Source organism: Phascolarctos cinereus, unplaced genomic scaffold (genome assembly GCF_003287225.1).
Source record: "Phascolarctos cinereus isolate Bilbo 61053 unplaced genomic scaffold, phaCin_HiC Scaffold_2;HRSCAF=192, whole genome shotgun sequence".
In the NCBI taxonomy this organism is placed as follows: Eukaryota; Metazoa; Chordata; class Mammalia; order Diprotodontia; family Phascolarctidae; genus Phascolarctos; species Phascolarctos cinereus.
In genome coordinates, this window is record NW_027555625.1 from 38,827,654 (window position 1) to 38,850,076 (window position 22,423).

Consider the following 22,423-nt stretch of genomic DNA (forward strand, 5'->3'; position numbering starts at 1 on the left):
TGGGCACAAGCAGTGGAGTTGACCTTCCTCGGCCACCATTGTCAGAGTTGGAGCAAATATCCTCCAGTTATATACTACTTGGTCCAAAAAATTATTTAGTTGGCTCCAGAACCTAGGTTGCATGCAAAATTGACATGGAAAGGATGTCTCATTCTTTCCCTGGTGTCAGGAAAGACAACCTATATTTCTTCCCTTTCAATGGCTGTTTCCTTAGTACTTGGATCTCAGAAATGTCTCAACTTCCTCATAAACTTCACTGGCATCCTAAAGCAGAAGGAAAAAGGAAATGTATCCAGGCAAAAAGCAATGTCATCTGTTGGGGACAGTTGGGAACAGGTCACTTTGGTTAACCCTAAAATTACTTTTGTTTCTGTTCAGTCATTTTCAGTAATGCCCAACTCTCTGTGACCCCATTTGGAGCTGCTTCTTATTTTGGCAAGAGGTCCAGTCCTACCTGGGACACAGAGAGAGGACATTCCTGCTTGGCCACATTCAGCTGCAGATTTTTCTATGTCAGACACAAAGCATGAATGTCTCTGTACTCATGAAGATCACAACTTTAAACACATATCAACCAACCATGCAAGAAACACATGTCAATCACTTAAGACTTTGATGACTTAAACCAGACTTAAAATCCAAGGGGGGGGGTGTTTGCCAAGGGATTTTTCAGAAGCCCCCCTAAGGATATAAAAGTCTCATCTTTCCAGTCTATCTTATTAAGGGCTCCAAGTAGTATTTCTACTGGTCTTCATGGGCCACAATGATCTCTCGATCTAAGCTTATCTGGTTATTGATACTTTGGACTCAAGATAAGAAACAACAGAACACTGGATGGGTTTATAAGCAAATCAGTTTTGAGAGTTAAACTCCTAGATTTCCTCCATCTTCTAGGTGAAAACCCTAGGCACAGAACAGGCTAGCAGACATAGGTATGCAGACAAATGTAGTGGATTAGAAACACTGTGAAGTCTGTGTGTAAGATGAATCATGTCCCCTCTTTACAGCAAATATAAGTGAATGTCACTTCTTCGGGATTTTATTAGTCTCCACAAATTTGTTTTGTTCATATGTTTGGACATTGCATATTTCTGTCTTCTAATTCTGTTGACTTCCTATATTCGCAAGGAGCCAATATGTTGACCCTGTCTCCAGCCTCCTTGTACATGTCTCCAGAGAAGAGAGCGAGAGACAGAGAGAAAGAGGGAGAGACAGATAGACAGCATATCACAAACACTCAGAGTATTTCTTTACTGGACGATACCGTATTTCCTAATGTTTCCACACTGTTTGAAAGCTTTCCCACATTCATTACAACAAAAGGTTTCTCTCAAGAATGTTTTCTTGTATAGTTTAAGGTTTCCTTTCCAGCTAAAGGCTTTCCCACATTTATTATCATAGGAATTCTGCTAGTATGAATTTCATATTTCTTAAAAGTTGAGTTTCACAAGATAATTTTCCAAAATTCCTTATATCTAAAGGAGTTCTATGTACTCTGATTTTTTTCGTATGTTGTCGAGTTTGACCTATAATTAGTTTCTTCTGCCTTCATTGCACTCAAAGGTTTTCTCTTCAGTATAAATTTTTTTATGTGTATTAAGATTTCCCTTATGCCTGAAGGCTTTCCCACATTCATTACATGAATATGGTTTCACTCCAGTATGAATTCTCTTTATGTGTATTAAGATTTCCCTTCCTGCTAAATGCTTTCCCACATTCATTACATTCATAGGGTTTCTCTCCAGTATGAATTCTCTCATGTTGCATAAGGTATGAGCTCTGCTTGAAGCCTTTCCCACATTCATTGCATTTATAAGGTTTCTCTCCAGTATGACTTCTCTTATGTTGTGTAAGACCTGAGCTGAACCGGAAGCCTTTCCCACATTCATTACATTTGAAGGGTCTCTCTCCAGGATGAATTATCTTATGTGCTTTAAGGCATGAATTAGTGCAGAAAGCTTTCCCACATTCATGACATATATAAGGCTTCTCTCCAGTGTGGATTCTTGATGTTGAAACAGATAATTATTACTGCTGAAAGCTTTTCCACATTCGTGACATTCAAAGGGTTTCTCACCTGTATGAATCATGTTATGTGTCTCAAGGTGTCCCTTCTGCCTGAAGGCTTTCCCACATTCATTACATTTGTAAGGTTTCTCTCCAGTATGAATTCTTTGATGTTGCATGAGGGATGAGCTCTGCCAGAAGCCTTTCCCACACTCATTACATTCAAATGGTTTTTCTCTAGTATGAATTATCTTATGTCTATTAAGGTGTGAATTGTGGCAGAAGGTTTTCCCACATTCATTACATTTATAGGGAGTCTCTCCAGTATGAATTTTTCGATGTTGGCCCAGGTATTGTTTATTGCTGAAAGCCTTCCCACATATATTACATTCAAAGGGCTTCTTTCCAGTATGAATTATTTTATGTATTTTAAGGTGTCCCTGCTGGTTGAAGGCTTTCCCACATTCATTACATATGTAGGGTTTTTCCCCACTGTGAATTCTCTTATGTACATAAAGGTTTCCCTTACAGCTAAAGGCTTTCTCACATTCATTACATTTATAGGGTTTCTCTCCAGTATGAATTGTTTGATGTTCAATTAGGCTGTGGTTACTGCTGAAAGCTTTTCCACATTCACTACATCCAAATGGTTTTTCTCCAGTATGAATTCTCTGATGTCGAGATAGGTTTTGATTATTGCTGAACACTTTTCCACATTCGTTACACTCAAATGGTTTCTCTTTAGCATGAATTCTCTGATGTACTGTAAGGTATGAATTGCTCCTGGAGACTTTACTAAATTTCTCATGTTTAGGGCATTTTTCTTGAGTGTATATTCTGTGATAATGAATTTGTTTTGAGTGGTAAATGAAAGTCTTCTTGGATTTATTATATTTACAAAGTTTCTCCCTTAAGGAGGTTTTTTTATTTTTATGTTTAATTAGGTCTGAAAATTTCTTGAAGCTTTTTCCAAGTATATCATAGTTAAGGAGATATTTTCCAGTAGAAATTCTCTGTTGTGGAATAAGGATCAACCCCAGGCTACATTTTCTTCCAAATGTATTACATTCATGAAAAAAATCTAGGGAAAAAAAGTATCGGTATTCAATGTCAACTCAATTCTCTCTGTGCTGAAAGGAAATCTCATTATACAAGATTCTAGAATCAGTCTATTTCATCACTGAAATTATGATCACTATGGAACAAGTAGAACAAATTCATTTAAAAGGAACTGAAGCCCAAGATATGTAAGGAGACAGTAACACAGCATCTAGCAGCCCAGAATTTCATAAGTGTCCAAATTATAACAATAGAAAAACAAGGGGCAGCTAGATGGCACAGTGAATAGAGAACCAGCCCTGGAGTCAGGAGGACCTGACTTCAAATCTGGCCTCAGACACTTGACACTCACTAGCTGTGTGACCCTGGGCAAGTCACTTAACCCCAATTGCCTCACACATACACACACACACACAAAGTTAAGAAATAAAGTGTGGTTGGGAACACTTGACCCTATTCTCTAAGCCTCTCCAACTGTACAACTTCCTCACAGAGCCACTCTCTCCCATCTTTAAAAAAAAAAAGCTAATTCTGGAAAATATAGAGATCTAAACCTGAAGTCCCAAAATCAGGTTACCTATTTTCAAATATAAGGTTTGTGAACATTTAGAAAAGTGTCAATCCTTAAAACCTACCATTGATTCAACAGGAATAGATCAGGGGGGAAAAAGTTCATTTCCTTCATTAATAAGCCATATGAGGGATGTAGATATACACAGAAATCTATTTGAAAAAATATTCAAAGAAATTTTTTCCCATAAGATGAAGAAATGTGGTCTGTTTAGTAGTCCAGTTTACTTGACTTTGGAGCTAACTAAAAAACATTCCTGACAAGTCTTGAATAAAGGATTTTGTCCATCTGCATTACATTGTAGCCTCAAAGATCTATACTTAATCTGTTCAAAAATTTTATCAATAACTTGGATGAAAGGAGAAAATCAATTCTAAAGATATGTGAGATACAAAGTAGCATTTTTGCAACGACAACAAAGAACAGGAAACAAAGTAAAAATTTATCAAATGGGGAATTGCTAAACAAACTGTGGTACATGAATGTAATGGAATATTACATATCATTGCCATAAGAAAAGATCGAATATGATGAGTATAGAAAGGAATGCATAGCTCAGTATGAACTGATGCAGAATGAAGTCAGTGAACAAAAGAAAACAATATTCACAATGACTACAATATAAACAGAACTACAAAAAAAAAATCAGAAGTATTGCAAAATTACAAAGAACAAACATGTCTCCAAAGAAGACATATGAGAAGACAGCTCTATCCCTACTTTTGCAGAAATGTCAGGTCTACAAATGTGGTATATTACACATTTTTTCAGTCTTTCTCAGCATATTAATTTGTTTTTAGGATTTTTTTTTCTTTTTTCTTTGTCTGAAATTATTTGTTCTATTAAATGGCTCTCTGACAGGGGAGAGATACTAAGGAAATTTTTGGTAATGTTGAAAAACAAAAGACAGCAATAAAATTATGTTTTAATTTTAAAAAATCAATAGCATATTGTGGCCACTAAAAATAATATAATTATGTAATGTATAATGTAATTATATATTATATAAATATAATATGATAAAATAATTTTAGGCTATGATAAAAGATGTATAGTGTTGAGATCACAGAAGATAACAATCTTAGTTGAACTCAGCTCTAACCAGACCACAATTAGAATTTTCCTTTTGGTTCTGATAGAGATTGTGTATTCAGAGGCATGATAGTGGCCTTGAGCAGGAAGCTGTTAATCAGCATTCAAAGGTAGCTGAATTATCTACAATCACTTCTAGAGGAAAGGCAGGAAGACAAATATAAATAACCATAGATTCCTTCAGGCAATCCTATCAAGGACTGAAGAAGAAACCAGCCTAAGTAGTTAGGAGCTGGCCACAAGATTATCACGAATGAAAGAGGAGTTAAGGGCCATCACCTCACTCCAACAAGGGTGGAAAATAACACACTTACAGAGAATCATGCTTGTCTTTCTGTCACAATCAATCAACAAACATTTATTAGTCACCTACCATGAACTGCACCATGCTAGGCTCCATCACTGATGTTTATACTCAAAATGAAAGTTAGTTGAAAGAGAAAGTAAAGGGCTCAATGTCTATTACCCAGGTTGAGGGACACTGAAGTGACCTTTTGAAAAAATGCGAGGAAGTTTTTAATATAAAAACAAAAAAGAAAAAGTTATGGAGAGGTCCAGCAGAATTGTGTCATGAGGTTGTAGGGTAGAAGACTGTGAGCGCAGAGGAAAAAGGGAAGGACCACTAATTACTTATACTTGGGAAACACCTAAGAAAGAACCAATCACTACTACCCAGTTCTAAGCCACTTGGGGACAAATGATATTTACAGCAGGAAACTAGAAAGCATTATTAGAGACTATAAAGTCCAGAGCAAAGAACTAAAGACTTTATATGTACAGGTGGTGTTCTCATTAGTGAAGCCAATAAAAGGCAAAGGTTCCAAAGCAAATAAAATTTGGGAAACTGAATGTAGTTAAGAAAATGGTATCTGAGAAATAATTTGTTTCTCTGGACCAGATTAAAATAAAGTAATATTCGGATCTTGACCACAACTGTGTGTACTCAAGACGGCAAACTAATTATGTATTCTCCTGAAAACTTGGAAATCTAACTGAAATGGTTTTAAATTCAAAGGCGAATGTGAGGAATGAAACTGCTTATTTATAATCTAAAAAGCTGGGTACCACAGTTAGTGCCAACAACACCAGAAACAGCTGAGGAGTTCAGGAATGAGATTATAGGCCTTTAGTAGAGATCAATCAATCAATTGACAAGAGTTTATTAAACTCCAACAACGTGCCTGGGACAGAACATTAAAAAGTGATAAGTAAGTACAAGGTAATTAGAGAAGAGTAAAAACATTAATAATCAGGAAGAATTTGGGAAAGAATCATAGTATGATAACAGCCGAGTCTTTAAGAAAGATAAAGACTCTTATTAGAGGCAGGGATGAGTAGGCAGTACATTCAGAGCAAATGTGCCGAAGCTGGGGGAACAAATGATAAGTTTGTGCCATTTGGCTAGAATGAAGAATGTGTGAAGGGACAGAGTGTGAAATAAGGCTGGAAAATAGGTCAGAGCCAGAATGAGGGAAGACGCTAAATGCCAGATGAGGATCTTGTGTTTTATCCTAGAAGGAACAGGAAATGACTGGAGGCTTTTAAGCAGGAAAGTAACAAGATCAGACTTGCCTTAGAAAGTTTAGGAAGATTATTGTTGCAGGAGGAGGTAGGGAAGAAGGGAAACAAATAAAGGAGGATTTACTTGTATTCCAGGCCAGAGGTGACAAGGGCCTGAGCTAGGGTGGTGACTTCATGAGTAAAGAAGATGGATGGATTCACTCAACGAGGCTGGTCAACTGATTGATTAGGGAACTGATAGGGCTTACAGGAAAGAGAAGAGTCAAGGACAGCTCTCACATTACAAATTTGAATGAAGGGATTGTAATGAACGCAATGTAAACACAGAATTTGGGAGGAGGGGAAACTTTTCAGGAAGTCATGATTTCTGCTTTGGATGCACTGAATCTGAAATGTCAGTGGGGTATCCAGGTGGAAACACACATCTAAGCAGGAAGGTAAAGATGCAAGACTGGAGATGAGGAGAGATATTAGGGACAGATTCATAGATATGACAGTCATCTTCACATATCTGATAAGTGAACCAATGAGAGTTGAAGAGATTGCCAGTGGAGAAGTGAGAAGAAAAGGGATAATTAAAACCAAAAGATTGGATAAACTATTTGAAGAAAAGAGAAAAGGAGAAAAATAAAGGCAGAGCCTTGAAGGGATACCTAAAGTTGGAAAGAAATGGCTTGGCAAACAGGGAACACAGTGAAGAAGACAGAGGTGAAATTGAGAGGTAGGAGAACCAAGACAGTCAAGTGTTAAGGAAGAAAATAACAAAGTGTCACAGAATCTCAGGGATTTGAGGAGACTTCTATCTTGACTCTCATATGAATAAGGATTTCCTCTAAAACATAGCTGACAAGTAGTTAGAAAGCTTTCACTTAGAGACTTGGGGAGCCCACTACCTCCTACATAGCCTATCACACTTTTAGACAACGCTGATTCTTGGGAATTTTTTCTTCACATCAAACCAAAAATGTGTACATCTGTACATGAACAAGATTCCCTCTACATATGCCTTCATTACCTACTTAGATTCTATATGTTGATTACATTCTAACTGGTAATGACAATTTTTTTCTTCTCCTGCTTAGGTGGTTGAAGAGGGAGGGGAAGGAAGCCAGCACAAAATATCTGCTTTCTATGGTTAATGAATGGTCATTTCTGCTTAAAGGCCTTCACTGACAGAAAGCCACCACCCGTTCCTCATGCAAAGAGCTTGAAATATCAAGAAGTTTTCCCTCATGCTAAGCCTAAGGTCACCTTTCCACAACTTCTACTCATTGTCCCTAGTTCTTCCTTTTGGATACAGCAGAATTAATTTAGTTTCTCGTCCATATGGTGGTCCTTAAAATATTTGGAGACAATTACCATGTCCTTTCCAGTCTTCCTGTTCCCAGTCTAGACAACTAAGGTCATTTAACCAATCCAAGGATGACCTATATGATCTCCAATATTTTGAAAATCCTAATCACTCTTCTGACAATGGTTCTACTTCTCCAACACCTCCTAAGAATATTCTAGCCAAAATCCTGAGTTTACAGGTCAAAGAAGAAACTCTGCAAGAAGCTAGGGAAAAAAATCCAAGTACTGAACAGCCACAGTCAGGATCACCCATGATTTAGCAGCTACTACCATAAAGAAGAGGAGAGCTTGGAATGTTCTCCCTTCTCATCTCCACCTCTTAACTTTCCTAGCATCCTTCAAGTTCCAGTTAAAATCCCATCTTCTATAGGAAGCCCTTCCCAATGCTTCTTAATTCTAGTGCCTTCTTTCCACTGATTACTTCCTATTTGTCCTGTAAATAGCTTGCTTATACATAGCTGTTTTCATGTTGTCTCCCTCATTATATTGCAAGCTCCTTTAGGGCAGGGACTGTCTTTTGCCTCTCTTTATATCCCTAGCTCTTAGAACAGTGCCTGGCACATAGAGGGTACTGAATAAATAGTGGCTGAATGAATACAATATTCCAGAAGGCAAATCAAAAATAGGCTTGCAACCAAAAAAAAACACCCAGAAAAACTAAATATAATCTTATGGGGAGGAAAATGGAGTTTTAATGAAATAGAGGACTTTTACGCATTTCTAATAAAAAGATGAGAGCATCATAGAAACACAGAAGTTCAAATACGGGACTGAAGAGAAACATAAAAAAGTAAACTTGAATGAATAATGATAAGGGACTAAGCAAGGATAAACTGTTTGCATTTTCTATAGGGAGATGATACATACGTCTCCTTTGAACCCTAACATCATCAGGGGGTCATACAAAAAGTCTAATTGGATAGAAGGTCTGGGAGTAGCTCTGTTATGTCCTGGTGATTGAAAAAGAAGGGAAAGAGGAATATACTCAGTGAGGGGTGAGAGAGGGAAAAGAAGGTTAGGGAAACTGATCTCCTAATCAGGATATACAAGCAGTCATCTATATCAACAAGGAGGAAGGAGCAAGAAGGAGTGACTGACACTTGAACTTCATTCTCATCTAAACTGGTCAAAGGAGAAAAGAACACACATGCAGAGTTGGGTAAAGAAATACATTTTGCTCAACAGGGAAAGAGAAGGGAAAGGGGAGAAGAGGGAATCAGAGGGAGGGTAAATTAAGAAAAGGATTAGTCCTAAGTAAAATAAACTCTAAGGCTATTTATAACTTTTTTTGAGGTAGCAAAGAATGGGAATTTGAGAGTGTGCTCATAAATTGGGGAATGATTGAACAAGTTATGATCTATGGAAGGGATAAGTGAACAGAACCAGGAGAATAATTTATATAATGACAATAATACTTTAAAGACAAATAACTTTTCAAGACTTAGGAACTCTGATCAGCACAATGACTAACCATAATTCCAGAAGACTAATGATGAAGCATGCTACCCACTTCTTAAGAAAGAGGTAAAAGACTCTGAGACTAAAATGAGACACAGACATGTGTGTGTTTGCATATATTCATTCATTCTCAATTGGAAAGTGGGGAACGGGCAGGTTTTTGTCAATTAAAAAAGTTAAATTTTATTTCAAAAAAAGATAATGCATCCTTAGTGATCACTGATATTGCTTGCAATCATACCCACCTGCTTGGATTTTTAAGGTGTTATTTTGTTTTTTTCCCCACTCACCTAGGTAAGGGCTTCTTGGGACTTCTCCATCTGGCAGCCCTGGTGTTTCTCTTCTTTCCAACTGGGAGATCACATCTGTTTTGGAATCTGGAAGCCCTAAACATGAGTAAAAAGTTGGAAAAGTGCTGAGAACAGAAAAACATCTCAGAATTCAACTTTAACTTCTTTTTCTCTGGAGAACAGAGGGCACTCTAGGAAAAATCTCTGAAGGATGCTTTTCATAGTACTTCAATTAAGGAAGGGGAATGGATGAAACGGTTTTATTTAGACTCAAAGGAAATATATCATTCTTAAGACCTTCTTCTTTTCATGTTTTTCCTCATGTAGCTATAATAACACTCCAGTGGAGAGTCATTGACTTTGACATGAACAGACACTAGATAAATTGTAGCCTCAGAAACAACACAGTAAAGCTGTGGCTTGGAATTTTTGAATCTTTCCACAATGCACACATTCATGAGAACATCTCTGCACACCAAGTCAAAACTCAGCAAAGTATTTCAGGCTTTTCTTCTTTAGAAAATGAGAATACAAAAATGTCCCAATGGCCAGATGATTCAGGAAAAAGAAGCCTTCCTCACCTAGGGAGACAAAATTCTCATAATTCTCCAACATCACATCTCTGAAAAGGTCCTTCTGAGCTGGCTCCAGCAGTCCTCATTCCTCCCAGGTGAAGTCCACCACCACATCTTGGAACGTCAGCAGTTTCTGAAAGATCAAAAGAGTTCTTGCTCACTCAGGTATCACCGTTCATATGAAACATGAGGGAGACATAAATTGGTAAAAACAGAAAGGAAGCAGTTCTCATAACATTAAAGGTTTTGTATTCCACATAAGTAGTTCCTAAGGATCTACTTGCCATCCCCCTCACCTCATACTGTACTCTATGCATGATAAATAATTGTATTTAGTTGCTCAAAGTAAAGCTAACATAATTTCTCACACTAAATCCCAAATAAAACATGAACTTCAAAATTATACTACTACTTCATAGTAATCGTATTACTTTATATAACCAGAAAAAATCCATCTGAAGGAACAAAATGGTCAAGAATCTTAAGGGAAATAATGAAAAAAAAAATGGGAAGTATGGGGATCTGGTAGTATCATAAAAGCTATTTGTTATTAGTTAACACAAGAATGGCAATGAAACATTTTTTTAAAATACCAAAAGAAAGCAAGAGACAGCTCAGAAGGGACTATAGACAAGCAGGGATATATTGAAACTACCACGTTAAATTGAATACATACTTTTAAAAAAAAGTTGTATATAACAAAAATTCACATTTTCACATACAATCATTTTTTCTATTATTTTTATATAGAAACATTCATGCTTTGTGCTAATAATCAATTTCATAATATTGAAAATAAAAAACTAAATAACCAAGAAATAATCAAACTCCTTCCTCATTAGCTATATCACATCAATCACTCTCTTGTTTTCATCTCCTTTACATGTCTTTATTTAGGACTGAAGTTGCTCAGTACACTTTCCTGTATACTTCAATTGGTATCTTCAGACAATTATCATTTTTCCTCTTCTTTTTGTAATTTCAAGATTTTCATTGTTGAAAGTTTCCCACTCTTCCTGGGAAAGCTCTCCCCTAAATTATAATTCATGGGCTTTTAACTATATTTTCTTTGAACTTTTGAAAGCTACTCTATAAAAATCTTAGGTACATGGCAGCCTATTTCCTGCTTTCCTCTCCATCTTCATCATAAATTCCACAGTAGAGTGGTCAATTTCCACCAGGGTTCTCATCATTTTCACATTAGCAACTATTAATTCTCCATCAGTGACCAACAGGTCCATACCGGAATTTTTGGATTCCATCATTTTATGAAAGATTAAATTGTCAAGAAATTATTGACTAGTCTGTTTTGGGCTCAGAGAGCAGAGGAACAGAGAGTTCAAGTCCTTTACCGTCCCATCTTGCCTTGCCTGTGCATCAAGTTTTTGATCTCTTTCTTCTGAATCCTCATCAAGTTCTTTTCTCTGTCTAGTTTAGGAGTTCTTAACTTTGGTTCCACAGATCCTAAAAAGGTCCATGGATGGATTTCAGAGGGTCTGTGAACTTGGATCTTTTAATATTTTACAACTCTATTTCAATATAATTGGTTTCTTTTGTAATCCTGTGTATTTTATTTTATGCATTTAAAAACACGAGAAAGGGACCATAGATTTCACCAGATTGCCAAAGGGGAATATGACACACAAAAAAAGTTAAGAATCCTTAGTTGAGACGATATGTGACACCTACTGATGACAATATCCCATTTCTTCCTTTCTACATTGAGGTTTACCCAAATGTTCTCTGCCATGCTTATGGTTCCTATATTTCTTAATGTGTATATCTTCTTTTAATATATAATGCTAGACCTCTCCCACTTCACTCTCACCATTCTAAAGCTTCCTATTATTTCTGAATAAGGAAAATCTTCCCATAGCTATATTTCAGTCATGGAGCTCATCTCACCAACATTTAGTGATACCAATGAGGTTCTGTTTTAAATTTGATCCCTTAATTATTTATAATTATTATATTAGTGCTACATTTATCTATTTCAAGCATAATTTTAGAAAGGGTTACAAAGCTGTGCTGATAATACCTAGAAACAATACCTAATAGGATGCCTATGTAATATTAAGAGGCTGGATTCTCTTGGACCTGAGTCCTATGAACGACGCATAATAAAATTTATGATTTTTCTGAGGGATAAAACTTCCTCTTGCTAATGATTGTATAAGTATTTAAATGTGTATACCCTAGAATATCAAAAATTTGATGGTTTTGGTAAGAAGTGAAAAGAAAAAGAATGATATAGTGCTATTCAAGGCACTAGAAGAAAACCATAATATATGTAAATGAGAAGCTAAAAAGCAGATAGTGGAATTAAATGATTTTGATCCAAAACTAGTGGCTTCCAAAGCAGAAAGAACAGATGTGACTTACTTTCTCTAATGTGACCAGGTGGCTGAAACATTTTCAAGAACTTTAAGATTAAAAATACAATTTAAATTGTTAATTTTAAATAAAAATATTAAAATTAAATCAGAAACTTCTCTGTGCATATACACACATTTTTATTCAACAGATATTTGGAAGTACTTTGAATATGGTAGTTATAAAATTGAGCTTGAACTTTAAAACTTCAGATAATCTAAGTAAAAAGACTACATAGATTTTCTAAAATGTACATGTATGTATTCATGTATTATGTATGTACACATATGTATCAGTTTCTCTACAGTAAACACCAAAAGGTATCTGTGTCCTGTTCTTTTCTTCCCATCAGATAGGAAGAGTGCTTTACAGATATTTATTAAAGAGTTTGTTTGATACTTCAAGTCTTTTAACTCTTTTAACTTTCCCTTCTTTTGTGTAGGCAGGGTTGCTTTAAGAATCCAAAGCATTTAGCCTGAAAATAATCCAGTTCACAAGAACTAGAAAGTTATAAAATATCATCAAAATGTGATCCAAGTTGTCTATACCACATTTAAATAATTAATATGGGCGTTTGCCCCACAGAAATCTGAATCCATGCTACATCTATAAACAAATCTTAAGACATGCTGGTCTTGATGTAAACTGAAAAATAATTTGAAAGCATTGGAACTTACACTGTGAGTAGGAATGTCTGGAGACCGTAAATCTAACTTGACTTACCAATTATCATCTGGCTCTGAAACTGGCAAAAGCATTTATACAAATGCGCAAAAAATCAGACATTCCAAAAAGATTTCTGACCTTTACCTTGGATCTTAGTGAAGGAGCCTTGCCACTACATACAAAGTTTCAGTCTGTAAGTTTCCGACCCAGACCTAAAAGGACTTTCATGTTATCACAGCAATATTCCTCCTCCACCTTTTATAGTAAAGGCCTCTGACCAATACGGTCTGCATCCCTTCATCCACAGCGATGGGAGTGTAAGAGTCCACTACTATCTTGTAGAGATATGCAACCTAGACAACTCTACAGACAAGCTCATCAGTTAGAGGGTGGACTTTCCTGTGCCACAGGCCGCCCCTTTCATTTACTTCCCTACCTAAGGGTCAGGCTCCTCTAAACTCCTCATGAAACTGCTGCTCTTCTTCAAGGACAGGCTAATGAAACAGAGAAATCTCCTTGGAGACTAGCAGACTATATTTTATACCCTGAACATCTACAATGAATGACTCCACCCCAATGCCTTACTCCCATCTCTCATTCTCACGCATAAGGTATAACACACATGAGCAAAGGGGGCCAAAGGATGGGGTGTTAGGGGAGAGAACATAGAGAAAAAATTTTAGCTTGTCTCAAATGTTTTCCTAGTTGCCCAACAGCATTGTAGAGGCAGTCCTATTTGCCAGGCCCATAGCATGAGAATGCCTATAAGAGCAAAAAGGATAACTCACTCCCACTGTGGGAACCTTTATGAAGACACTGTATTTATTCACATATAGCTGTGTGTATGTGTGTATTTAGCAAGCTTAGAAGCCCATTCCTATAAAAGCAGATACTGTCAAAGGCATTAAAGGACTCTTGAAAGAATTCATCCTTTAATTTGGTATCTTCTTGTCCAAACAGTGCAACAAGGGTATCCACTTTATAGGACAAACTGCACAAGAAACGTTCAAGGTACTGTATGTCCAAGGTCTTCACAGCTCATATTACCCTGGGTCCAGGGGAGCAGCAAAAAGACCAAGCAGAATTTAAATACAACAGCCAATTTGCCCTGAGACCAAAGTTAAATGCTCAGATGTTTTACTCAAATGCTTCATGAGTACAGCATTTGCCATTAGAAAGAAAACTGATTACATTCCACATAAAATGTTAATGGTCTGCCAATTCCCTGACCTAAAACTGAAGATAATGTGGTCTTGAATTGTTTTAAGGCACTAATGAAACGCACCAGTGTCTTCCACACCCAGGTCCAAATGGTCCTGCCCAAAGAGCCACAGCCAGTCAGCCAGTCTGTATTCACTAAGTGCTTACTGGCTGCCACTTTGCTAAGCACCGGTGGTACAAAGAAAGGCAAAAATTGTCCCTGTGTTCAAGGAACTCACATTCTAATGAAGGAGACACCATGTAAATAAATAGGTACACAGTAAAACACGTTCAGAATAGAAAGTTGGGAACCTTAGAAGAGGAGGCTCTGGTCTAACCCCTTGGGGCACCAGGAAAGGCCTCCTGTAGAAGACATTGTTTGAGCTGAACCTTGAAGGAAACCAGAGATTTGAAGAGGCAGCACCTTCCAGGGAAAGGAGAAAGTCAGTGCAAAGACATGGAGATGGGAGATATGCAAGGAAGAGTAAGTAGACCCATATAGCTACATCATAGAATATGTGAGTATGTGGGTGGGAGAAAAGTATAAAAAGACTAGAAAGGAAAGAAGGGACCATATTGTGAAGAGCTTTAAATTATACACAAAGGGACTTTACCTTTGATCCTGAGATTCGTAGGAGTCTATTGAGGTGGCTGGGGAGAGGCATGGAATAGGGTGGTTTTGGGTGGGCAAAAAGGAGAAAAAATGCTTGAAAATTGAAAAAAATTTAATTAAAAAAAGAATAATGATGCAATAGTGCAGATGAGAGGTGAGGTCCTGAAGAAAGTGGTGGCTGTATGAGTGGAGAAGAGACTTTGCAATAAGAGATGTTGGGAAGAGAGAAATGAAAAGATCTGGGAATAGACTGGAGCTTAAGTGAGACGACAGGCCCCTCTCTGTATCTCAGCTATACCATGGACCACACTAGAGGGCTGAACCATGGAGCCCTAAAATATCTTCTGATTCCAAACATCTGTGAACTCTAGGAGCACTATAGCACCCACAAGACAAGCCAGGAGTTTTCGAGAGAGAACTGGTATTCAGATTCCTGAGGAATGAGGGAAGAAATATAATCACACTTTTAGGAATGAAATGGAATCTCAGGAGAGGGACAAAATAGTAACTCACCTAGAATCCACCTCTGATGAGTCTAGAAGTCATTGTCTCCTCCACCTCAACTCTGTCTTCTTAGGGAAAGCCAGAGTCTTGAGAAGCTAGAATGGGAGGAAGAGAAAGAAGTGAAATAGAAGACTAACACTGCCCAGCAGTGTTATCCTCAGCAAGACAGAATTCCTGCACACAATCTGGCTATGAGGTCCTTGGTTCTTTACAGAGGAAGAAGTCAAATCCACCCAAGAACAAACCCAATATTCTCTAGAATCAGAAGGAAGGATGATGAATATCAGTATCAGAGACTACAACTTTTTCCCTCTGCCCTTAGCAAGTTCTAAAGGTCACATTTCCAAAAAGAGAAATTAGGAAATATAGATTGAATTCATACACTTTCTCACTATGTGCTACTTGCAGAGCTCTACACAGCTCAATCTTTCCTTTGATGAATTAAGAAAAATGTTTCCATTTTTCTCCTTGACAGGCTGTGAGGAATCAGTTTGCTGAAATATTTGCAGAAAGCATTGTGACTAGAAAGGAAAAGAAATACCAGAAATGGCTAGTAGGGAATAGAAACCTCAGAGAAGTACAAAGAAAGTTCCTACTTCCCTTTGATAAGGCAGGGTACTGAAAGAATATGCTGTTGTAATTACTCAGCTATTGCATATGCTCTTTAAAAAATTGAAACATCAAAAAAATTTTAAATAAAAAAATTAAAAAAGCCTCAAATATCACCGAGGAAAGTATGATTTCCAAAACATAGAGAAAGTTGACATAACTACATAACATCAATAGCCATTGTACAATGGAAAACTAATCAAAAGATGCCACCAGCTTTCAAAAGAATTTCAAACTACAAATAACCACATGAAAACATGATCCAAATAACTTCTAGCAAAAGAAATACAAAACAGAAAATCTGTTTCAATACCTCATATCAAAAAAAAAAATTGACAAAGATGCCAAACAATGGAAACAGTCAAAGTTGGAGGAAGACAGGCCATTCAGTGCCCAGTTGGTGGCACTGTGATGTGGCTTAACGAGTCTGGATTTCAATTTCAAATTTTACAAGAAAAGGAATTCAAATTTCCATATCCTTTGACCCAGTAATACCACTATGGGAAATATATCCCAATATATGACCCAGAACACATGAATAAAAGCTCAATATATGCAAAAATATTAATCAGAGTGCTTTATGTAATAGCAAAGAACTAGACGTACAATGGCCACAAAAAACCAAACCATACTCTACAAATGTAATACAAGGTTATTGTGCGATAAGAAATGACAAAGAAGAGAACCTCAGAAAAACATAGGAAGATTTGTATAAAGACATGCACGGTAAAATAAATGGAACCAAAAGAATTTGTGTGAGAAACTATACAATGCACAACAGCCACAAGACTATAAATGATCACAAAGAGAAAGTGAAGCTCTAAATAATGGAAAAAGTAAGAAAGGTCCCTCATATAAAGCCTATCTGAACCCTCGCCACCAAGTTGAATGGAACTACTACAACACCAAGAAAGACCATTGTCTACATTGTTAGACATGTTCTTGGGAAAAAACATTTTTATCTTGGAGACTCAGAGCTCCACCCCAGCCCCCTTCTCCAAAGTTCTTCAGAAGGACGTTACTGATAATGAGATTGCATCGGAAGCTGAGCAGGCTTGGGTAGAGACAGATTCTTCTGCCTCGATAGCCCAAGCTGAGAGTGGTCTGCTATGGCTGGAGGGTGGTCTGACAGAACAGGCATTTCTCCAGTCAGGAGGGAGAATGATGGTGGAGTGATATCAGTCCTTGTTGGAAAGGTATATAAACTGGGCATCCCAGCTCCCAAATGGAGCCAGTTCTGGACTGTAACTCCCATGCAATGCATGTCACCAGCTTGTGGGAGAAATTAAAACGTGGATAAACAGCCTAATTCGTTTGTCTTTTTCTTAGAACAAACTCTGTGAAAGGTTTACACTACATATATAATACATTTTTTCTTAATTTTCTTCTCACAAAGGAGTTCTAATCTGGAAAACAAATCTGTAATATAAAGACAGTTATCAATAGAACATATTTTAAAAGATTTATAGAGAATGGAAAGGTGCCACGGAACTAGAAAAGCACAGCTGTTTTCCCAACTTTCAAAAATGGGAAAACAACAGAGTCTGTAAACTATTAGCCAATGACAGATTCCTGCCAAAATTCTAGAATCTATTCTTTTTTTTTTTTGGTTGTTGTTTTAGGCAATGGGGTTAAGTGACTTGCCCAGGGTCACACAGCTAGTAAGTGTTATGTGTCTGAGGCCAGATTTGAACTCAGGTGGTCCTGAATCCAGGGCCGATGCTCTATCCACTGCGCCACCTAGCTGCCCCTAGAATCTATTCTTAAAAGAATGATCAGTAAATATCTAGAAAAGAACCACAAATAGCCAACATGACTTCATAACAAGTAGATCATGCTGTAAATAAAAGTTTTTATTGATATTTTCTGTTTCTTCTATCACCACGGTTTTCTGAAGTATCCCCCTTCCACTTCCTCTCCCAGAGACCCATCCTAAATGGCAAAAAGCATTTTTCAGAGAGGAACTATCAGAACTAGAAAGAGATTCAGAAAGTCTGCAAAAGAAGAAATCAAAGCAAGCATGGTTGTTCCAGCACACCTCTGAGAAGCAAAGGTAGAAAAATTGAGTTATGGTAGAGAAGAGAGATACTGAAGAAGGACATCAGCTCTAAACTCTACAGGTCTCTCAAAGCAGAGATGCCTTGGGCCAGGGAAATCCCAAGAAAAGATCAGCTCTTTCCCCAACTTCCTCCGCCAGGCTATAGACGCTTAAATATAATCTGCTGTTTTATTTCATCACTCAAATGTTTCCAATAAACTGAATTTTTCCTAAACTACAAAGAGGCCAAAGGTTAATTAGAGAAACATATAAATGCAAAGTTATTTGGAGAGCAGAACCTCTGCCTAAATATTAGGAATGTTCCTAACTGAGGGCTTAGAGTGACTGAGACTAAATTCATAATTTTTTGTCTAAAATACACTTCCTTTAAAAACATTAAATAAAATAAACTTCCTATAGCTGGGGGAACCATGTGGACCTTAGGAATCATTAATTGCTTCTCTCCAGGCTTAAAACGAGCTAACTACTGTCACATAGTGTTACATTTGTATCCCAAGTACTTCTCACATAGTAAGCACCTACTATATGCTTGTTAAGTGAATTAAAGGAATTAATGAATGTTGGAGGGCCTAGTGGAATGTAGGTACATCATAATACTACTGGTGACATTGTGAATTAGTCCAACCCAACTAGAAAATAAATTGGAATGATGCGAGGAACTATTCACATCCCTCAACCCCGGAATTTCTTTTTCTTTCTTTTTTTTTTTTTAATTTTTCCATATGCTTTTGAGTTGAAAATTTTTCTCCCTTTTCCTCCCCCCACCCTCCCCAAGATGGCGCACAATCTGATATAGGCTTTACATTTACATACCCATTAAACATATTTTCACATTAGTGAAGTTGTAAGTAAAAATTCAACCCCGGAATTTCAATACTAGACAGGTACTCCAAGGCAGCTAAAGATAAAAAGCTATTTCAAGTGTATACCAAAATATTCAGAGCAGCATATCTTGTGGCAGCAAAAAAAACTGGAAACAAGGTTGATGCTCATTTATTGGGGAATGGCTGAACAAACTATGGCATAGGAATATGAAGAATATTAGTAAGACACAACAGTGAGTATAAAAAACTCAGAGAAACGTAGCAAATAAGCAGAATGTGAAAGTTTTAAGCACAGGGATGTAGAATTTAAGCATTTGTACTAGAGGAAAGTCTACTCAAGAGAGACCATCTATAATGGTACTAAGGACTAAGGACCTTAAACTACCAGCTATAAAATCAAGAGTGATTACTTCCATGCCAATGGACTAGAATATATTATCCTATTAATAGTACTGAAACAATAATATTCCTGACTGGAGGGTTGGAGGGTTGGGCAGTAACTTCTCCCAACATCTTCCTTTCTATAGGGCTCAGATTACAACTTTCCAGAGAATTCTCCATTTTCCATTACTTGGTTTCTTCTCCACCAAACATCATACAGCTTTCCCCACATCTCTCCAGCTTCCTTTTGTGTTTTCTTCCTCCATTAGACTGTAAGCTCCTTGAGGGACTACCTCTCTTTTTCTCATCTGTATCCCCAGTGTTTAGTACAACATCCAGCACATAGCAGGTGTTTAATAAATGTTTATTGAATTGAATTGAATATAGAGATTTCCTGTTTTAATAATTTTGCAATTTTTTACATCCTGTGATCTTTGATACTTTGAGCTCATATAAAGTCCTTGAACATATATACATACATATATGTATATGTATATATATATATATATATATATTTATCACTATGTACAAACACCACATAAATACACAATAATCTCAGAAGGAAGGCATTAATATTTAGGGTGACTAGGAAAGACTTCTTGCAGAAACTAGGACTTCAACTGAGAAATGGAGGAGATCAGAGAAGCCAGAAGGCCACCTATGATGATAAAATCACAAATCTCCACTTTTAAAAAATGTATTTACCCTATTGTGACCACAGGGTATCTGTAGGAATAAGTTCCATGCGAGCAATTGCCCTTAAATAATTTGCCATCAGCAAGTAAGTATCCTACCATAGGGTATCACATCAAATCAGTAATAAACACAAATTACTATAAATTATACAAATATCTTCACCTTCTTTTCCCTATTAAATAACCCCTCCACTCAAGTTCTATCTATAATAGCAGACTTTTAGTTAAAGGCAACTACTTGGAATTCTCATAAACCCTTTGGAAAGGTATTTAAAACTTCAGATTTCTCATCAGTAGGGATTCTTAGTCAGCAAGCGGGAATCCATGGCAGTCAACAGCCCTCCTAGCAAGTGAAGATAAATTAATAGATCTGATGTCCTGAAACAGCATGGGGTGACTCAGTCTATTTGATTTAACAGTGGAAAGACTCATGAACTGATTCATAACAAAGAAAGGAAAAGAAGAATGTGCAAAATGACATCAATAATGTAAATGAAAACCATACTACAAGGCGGCTAATCTCAGCCTCAAAAGGAGGACCAATCGTGGGCCCTGGGGGAGAGAGAAAGAAACACTACCATGTCTAAGAGAAGGGAGAGAAAGAGAGTCTGAATGCTGCCTGGGTCATGTGACATAGCCACTGTGTTGTTCTTTTGTACAGGAGAGGATTTCTGGTGGAGTCGGGAAGACAGGGATATAAAGAAAGAAAGGTATCAACAATGCTTTACTAAACCAGTTATACCAGAGGAGCTTCATTTCCTCTCTGGACAGGGTTACTAGACTGTTAGGGTAAGAAAATGACATAAGTTTGTTTCATGCTATCCTTGTACACAAAATGAAGAAATAGGAATAGGCCAACATGACAGTTGGGCAGATCTGAAACTGGTCGAACTTAAAGCAAGACATTAAGTCAGTTTACAAGGCAGCTAGGCAGTGCAGTGGATAGAGCCCCAGGTCTGGATTCAGGAAGACCTGAATTCAAATGTGGCCTCAGACACTTAAGAGCTCTGTGACCCTGGGCAAATCACTTAATCCTGTTTGCCTCAGTTTTTTCCATCTATAAAATGAGCTGCAGAAGCAAATGGCAAATTATTCTTGTTTCTTTGCCAGAAAACCCCATATGGGGTCACAAAGAGTTGGACACAACTGAAAAATGACTCAATAACAACAAAGTCTAGTCAACTCGGAGTGTCCCTGTGACTCCATTAGTATCCATATACTATTTAACATTTCTGTCAAAGATGAAGCTGGAAGGGACTGCTAGCACATTGAACTAAGGAGTCAGGATATTAAAAAAAAAAAGACTTCAACAGACTTGAATATAGGACTGAATCTAAGATACATTTAATGGGAATAAATGTAAAATGTCACATGAGTTCAAAGACCCAATTTAGGAAGGGATAAAGGAGTAAAGAGTAAAGGAGATAAAAAATAGCAAGTCAGGTGAAAAAGGTCAGTCAATAAACATTTATTAAGTGCCTACCATGTGCCAGGCACTGTGCCAAGTGCTGGGAATGCAAAGAAAAGCAAACAACAGTCCCTGCACTCAAGGAGTTTACACCAGGAAACAACATTTTTTTTTAAGTTGAAAGGGGGTGGGGAAGTACCTGGCATGGGGGCATGATGAAGTCCATAGTGCAGCCAGGTGGGAAACAGCGAGATGGCCCCAGGGGCAGTAGGCACTGAGGAGGTGTGAGTTATAGAACTTGTGTGATGTTGCAGGTGATGAGCTCCTGGAGACCATGAGGAAGAGTAGGAATTCAGATGATCACATGCTGAATAAATATTAACAGCAGGATACAGCAGGCAAAAAGCCAATTCAATCTTAGGCAACCTGAGGAGAAGCAGACTACCCAGAATGAGAAGGCATGGAATCAGGATTGTAGGCCTTAGAGATGAGACTTGCCTCAAGTCATACATGACTTGAACCCGAGTCTTCTGGAATCCAAGTTCAGTGCTCTATCCGCCAAGCTGCCTCCAACCAGGCACAAAAGGTAGTCAAGGAGAAGAGAGTTTAAAAGGAAGAGATCAAACAGAAGGTACATGGACAGGACCCTAAAAATCATCAAGTCCAATCCTTTCATTTCAGACATGAAGAAAACGTGGCCCAGAAACACTGTGACTTCCTGAAATTTGTAGTTATTCAAATATTAAAAAGAAAAAAAGGGAATGGAGGGAAATATGCAACAGTAATTATAACTTTGAATGTGAATGGGATGAATTTACCCATAAAACAGAAATCAATAGCAGAATGGATTAGAAATATGAATTCACCAATACGTTGCTTTCAGTAAACACAATAAAAATAAGAGATACACATAGAGTTAAAATAAAGGGCTGGAGTAGAATTTATTATGTAAAAAAAGTAGGGGTAACAATCATGATCTCAGACAAAGTTAAAGCTAAAATAGATTTAATTAAAAGAGAAAAATATGGAAACTATACTACGTATCACCAATATTATTCAATATTGTTTTAGACCATTTAAAATAACAGACAGTATAAAATATCTGAGTACATCTGCCTAAAGAGACATAGGAACCACATGAATATAAATATAAAACACTCTTTAT

General features: G+C 37.2%; 1 protein-coding gene across 1 annotated transcript; it reads right to left on the minus strand.

Moving 5' to 3' along the window:
• Positions 1-1,541: 1,541 nt before the first annotated feature.
• On the minus strand, positions 1,542-22,151 carry LOC110202894 (uncharacterized). The gene is made up of 6 exons (XM_078149322.1): positions 21,458-22,151; positions 15,292-15,377; positions 9,933-10,059; positions 9,352-9,447; positions 2,033-3,088; positions 1,542-1,874 (listed from the first exon to the last, which is right to left on the minus strand). The coding sequence occupies exons 3-6, from the start codon at positions 9,964-9,966 to the stop codon at positions 1,636-1,638; spliced, it is 1,425 nt and encodes a 474-aa protein (XP_078005448.1). The 5' UTR covers positions 9,967-10,059; positions 15,292-15,377; positions 21,458-22,151; the 3' UTR covers positions 1,542-1,635.
• Between the last annotated feature and the right edge of the window lie 272 nt (positions 22,152-22,423).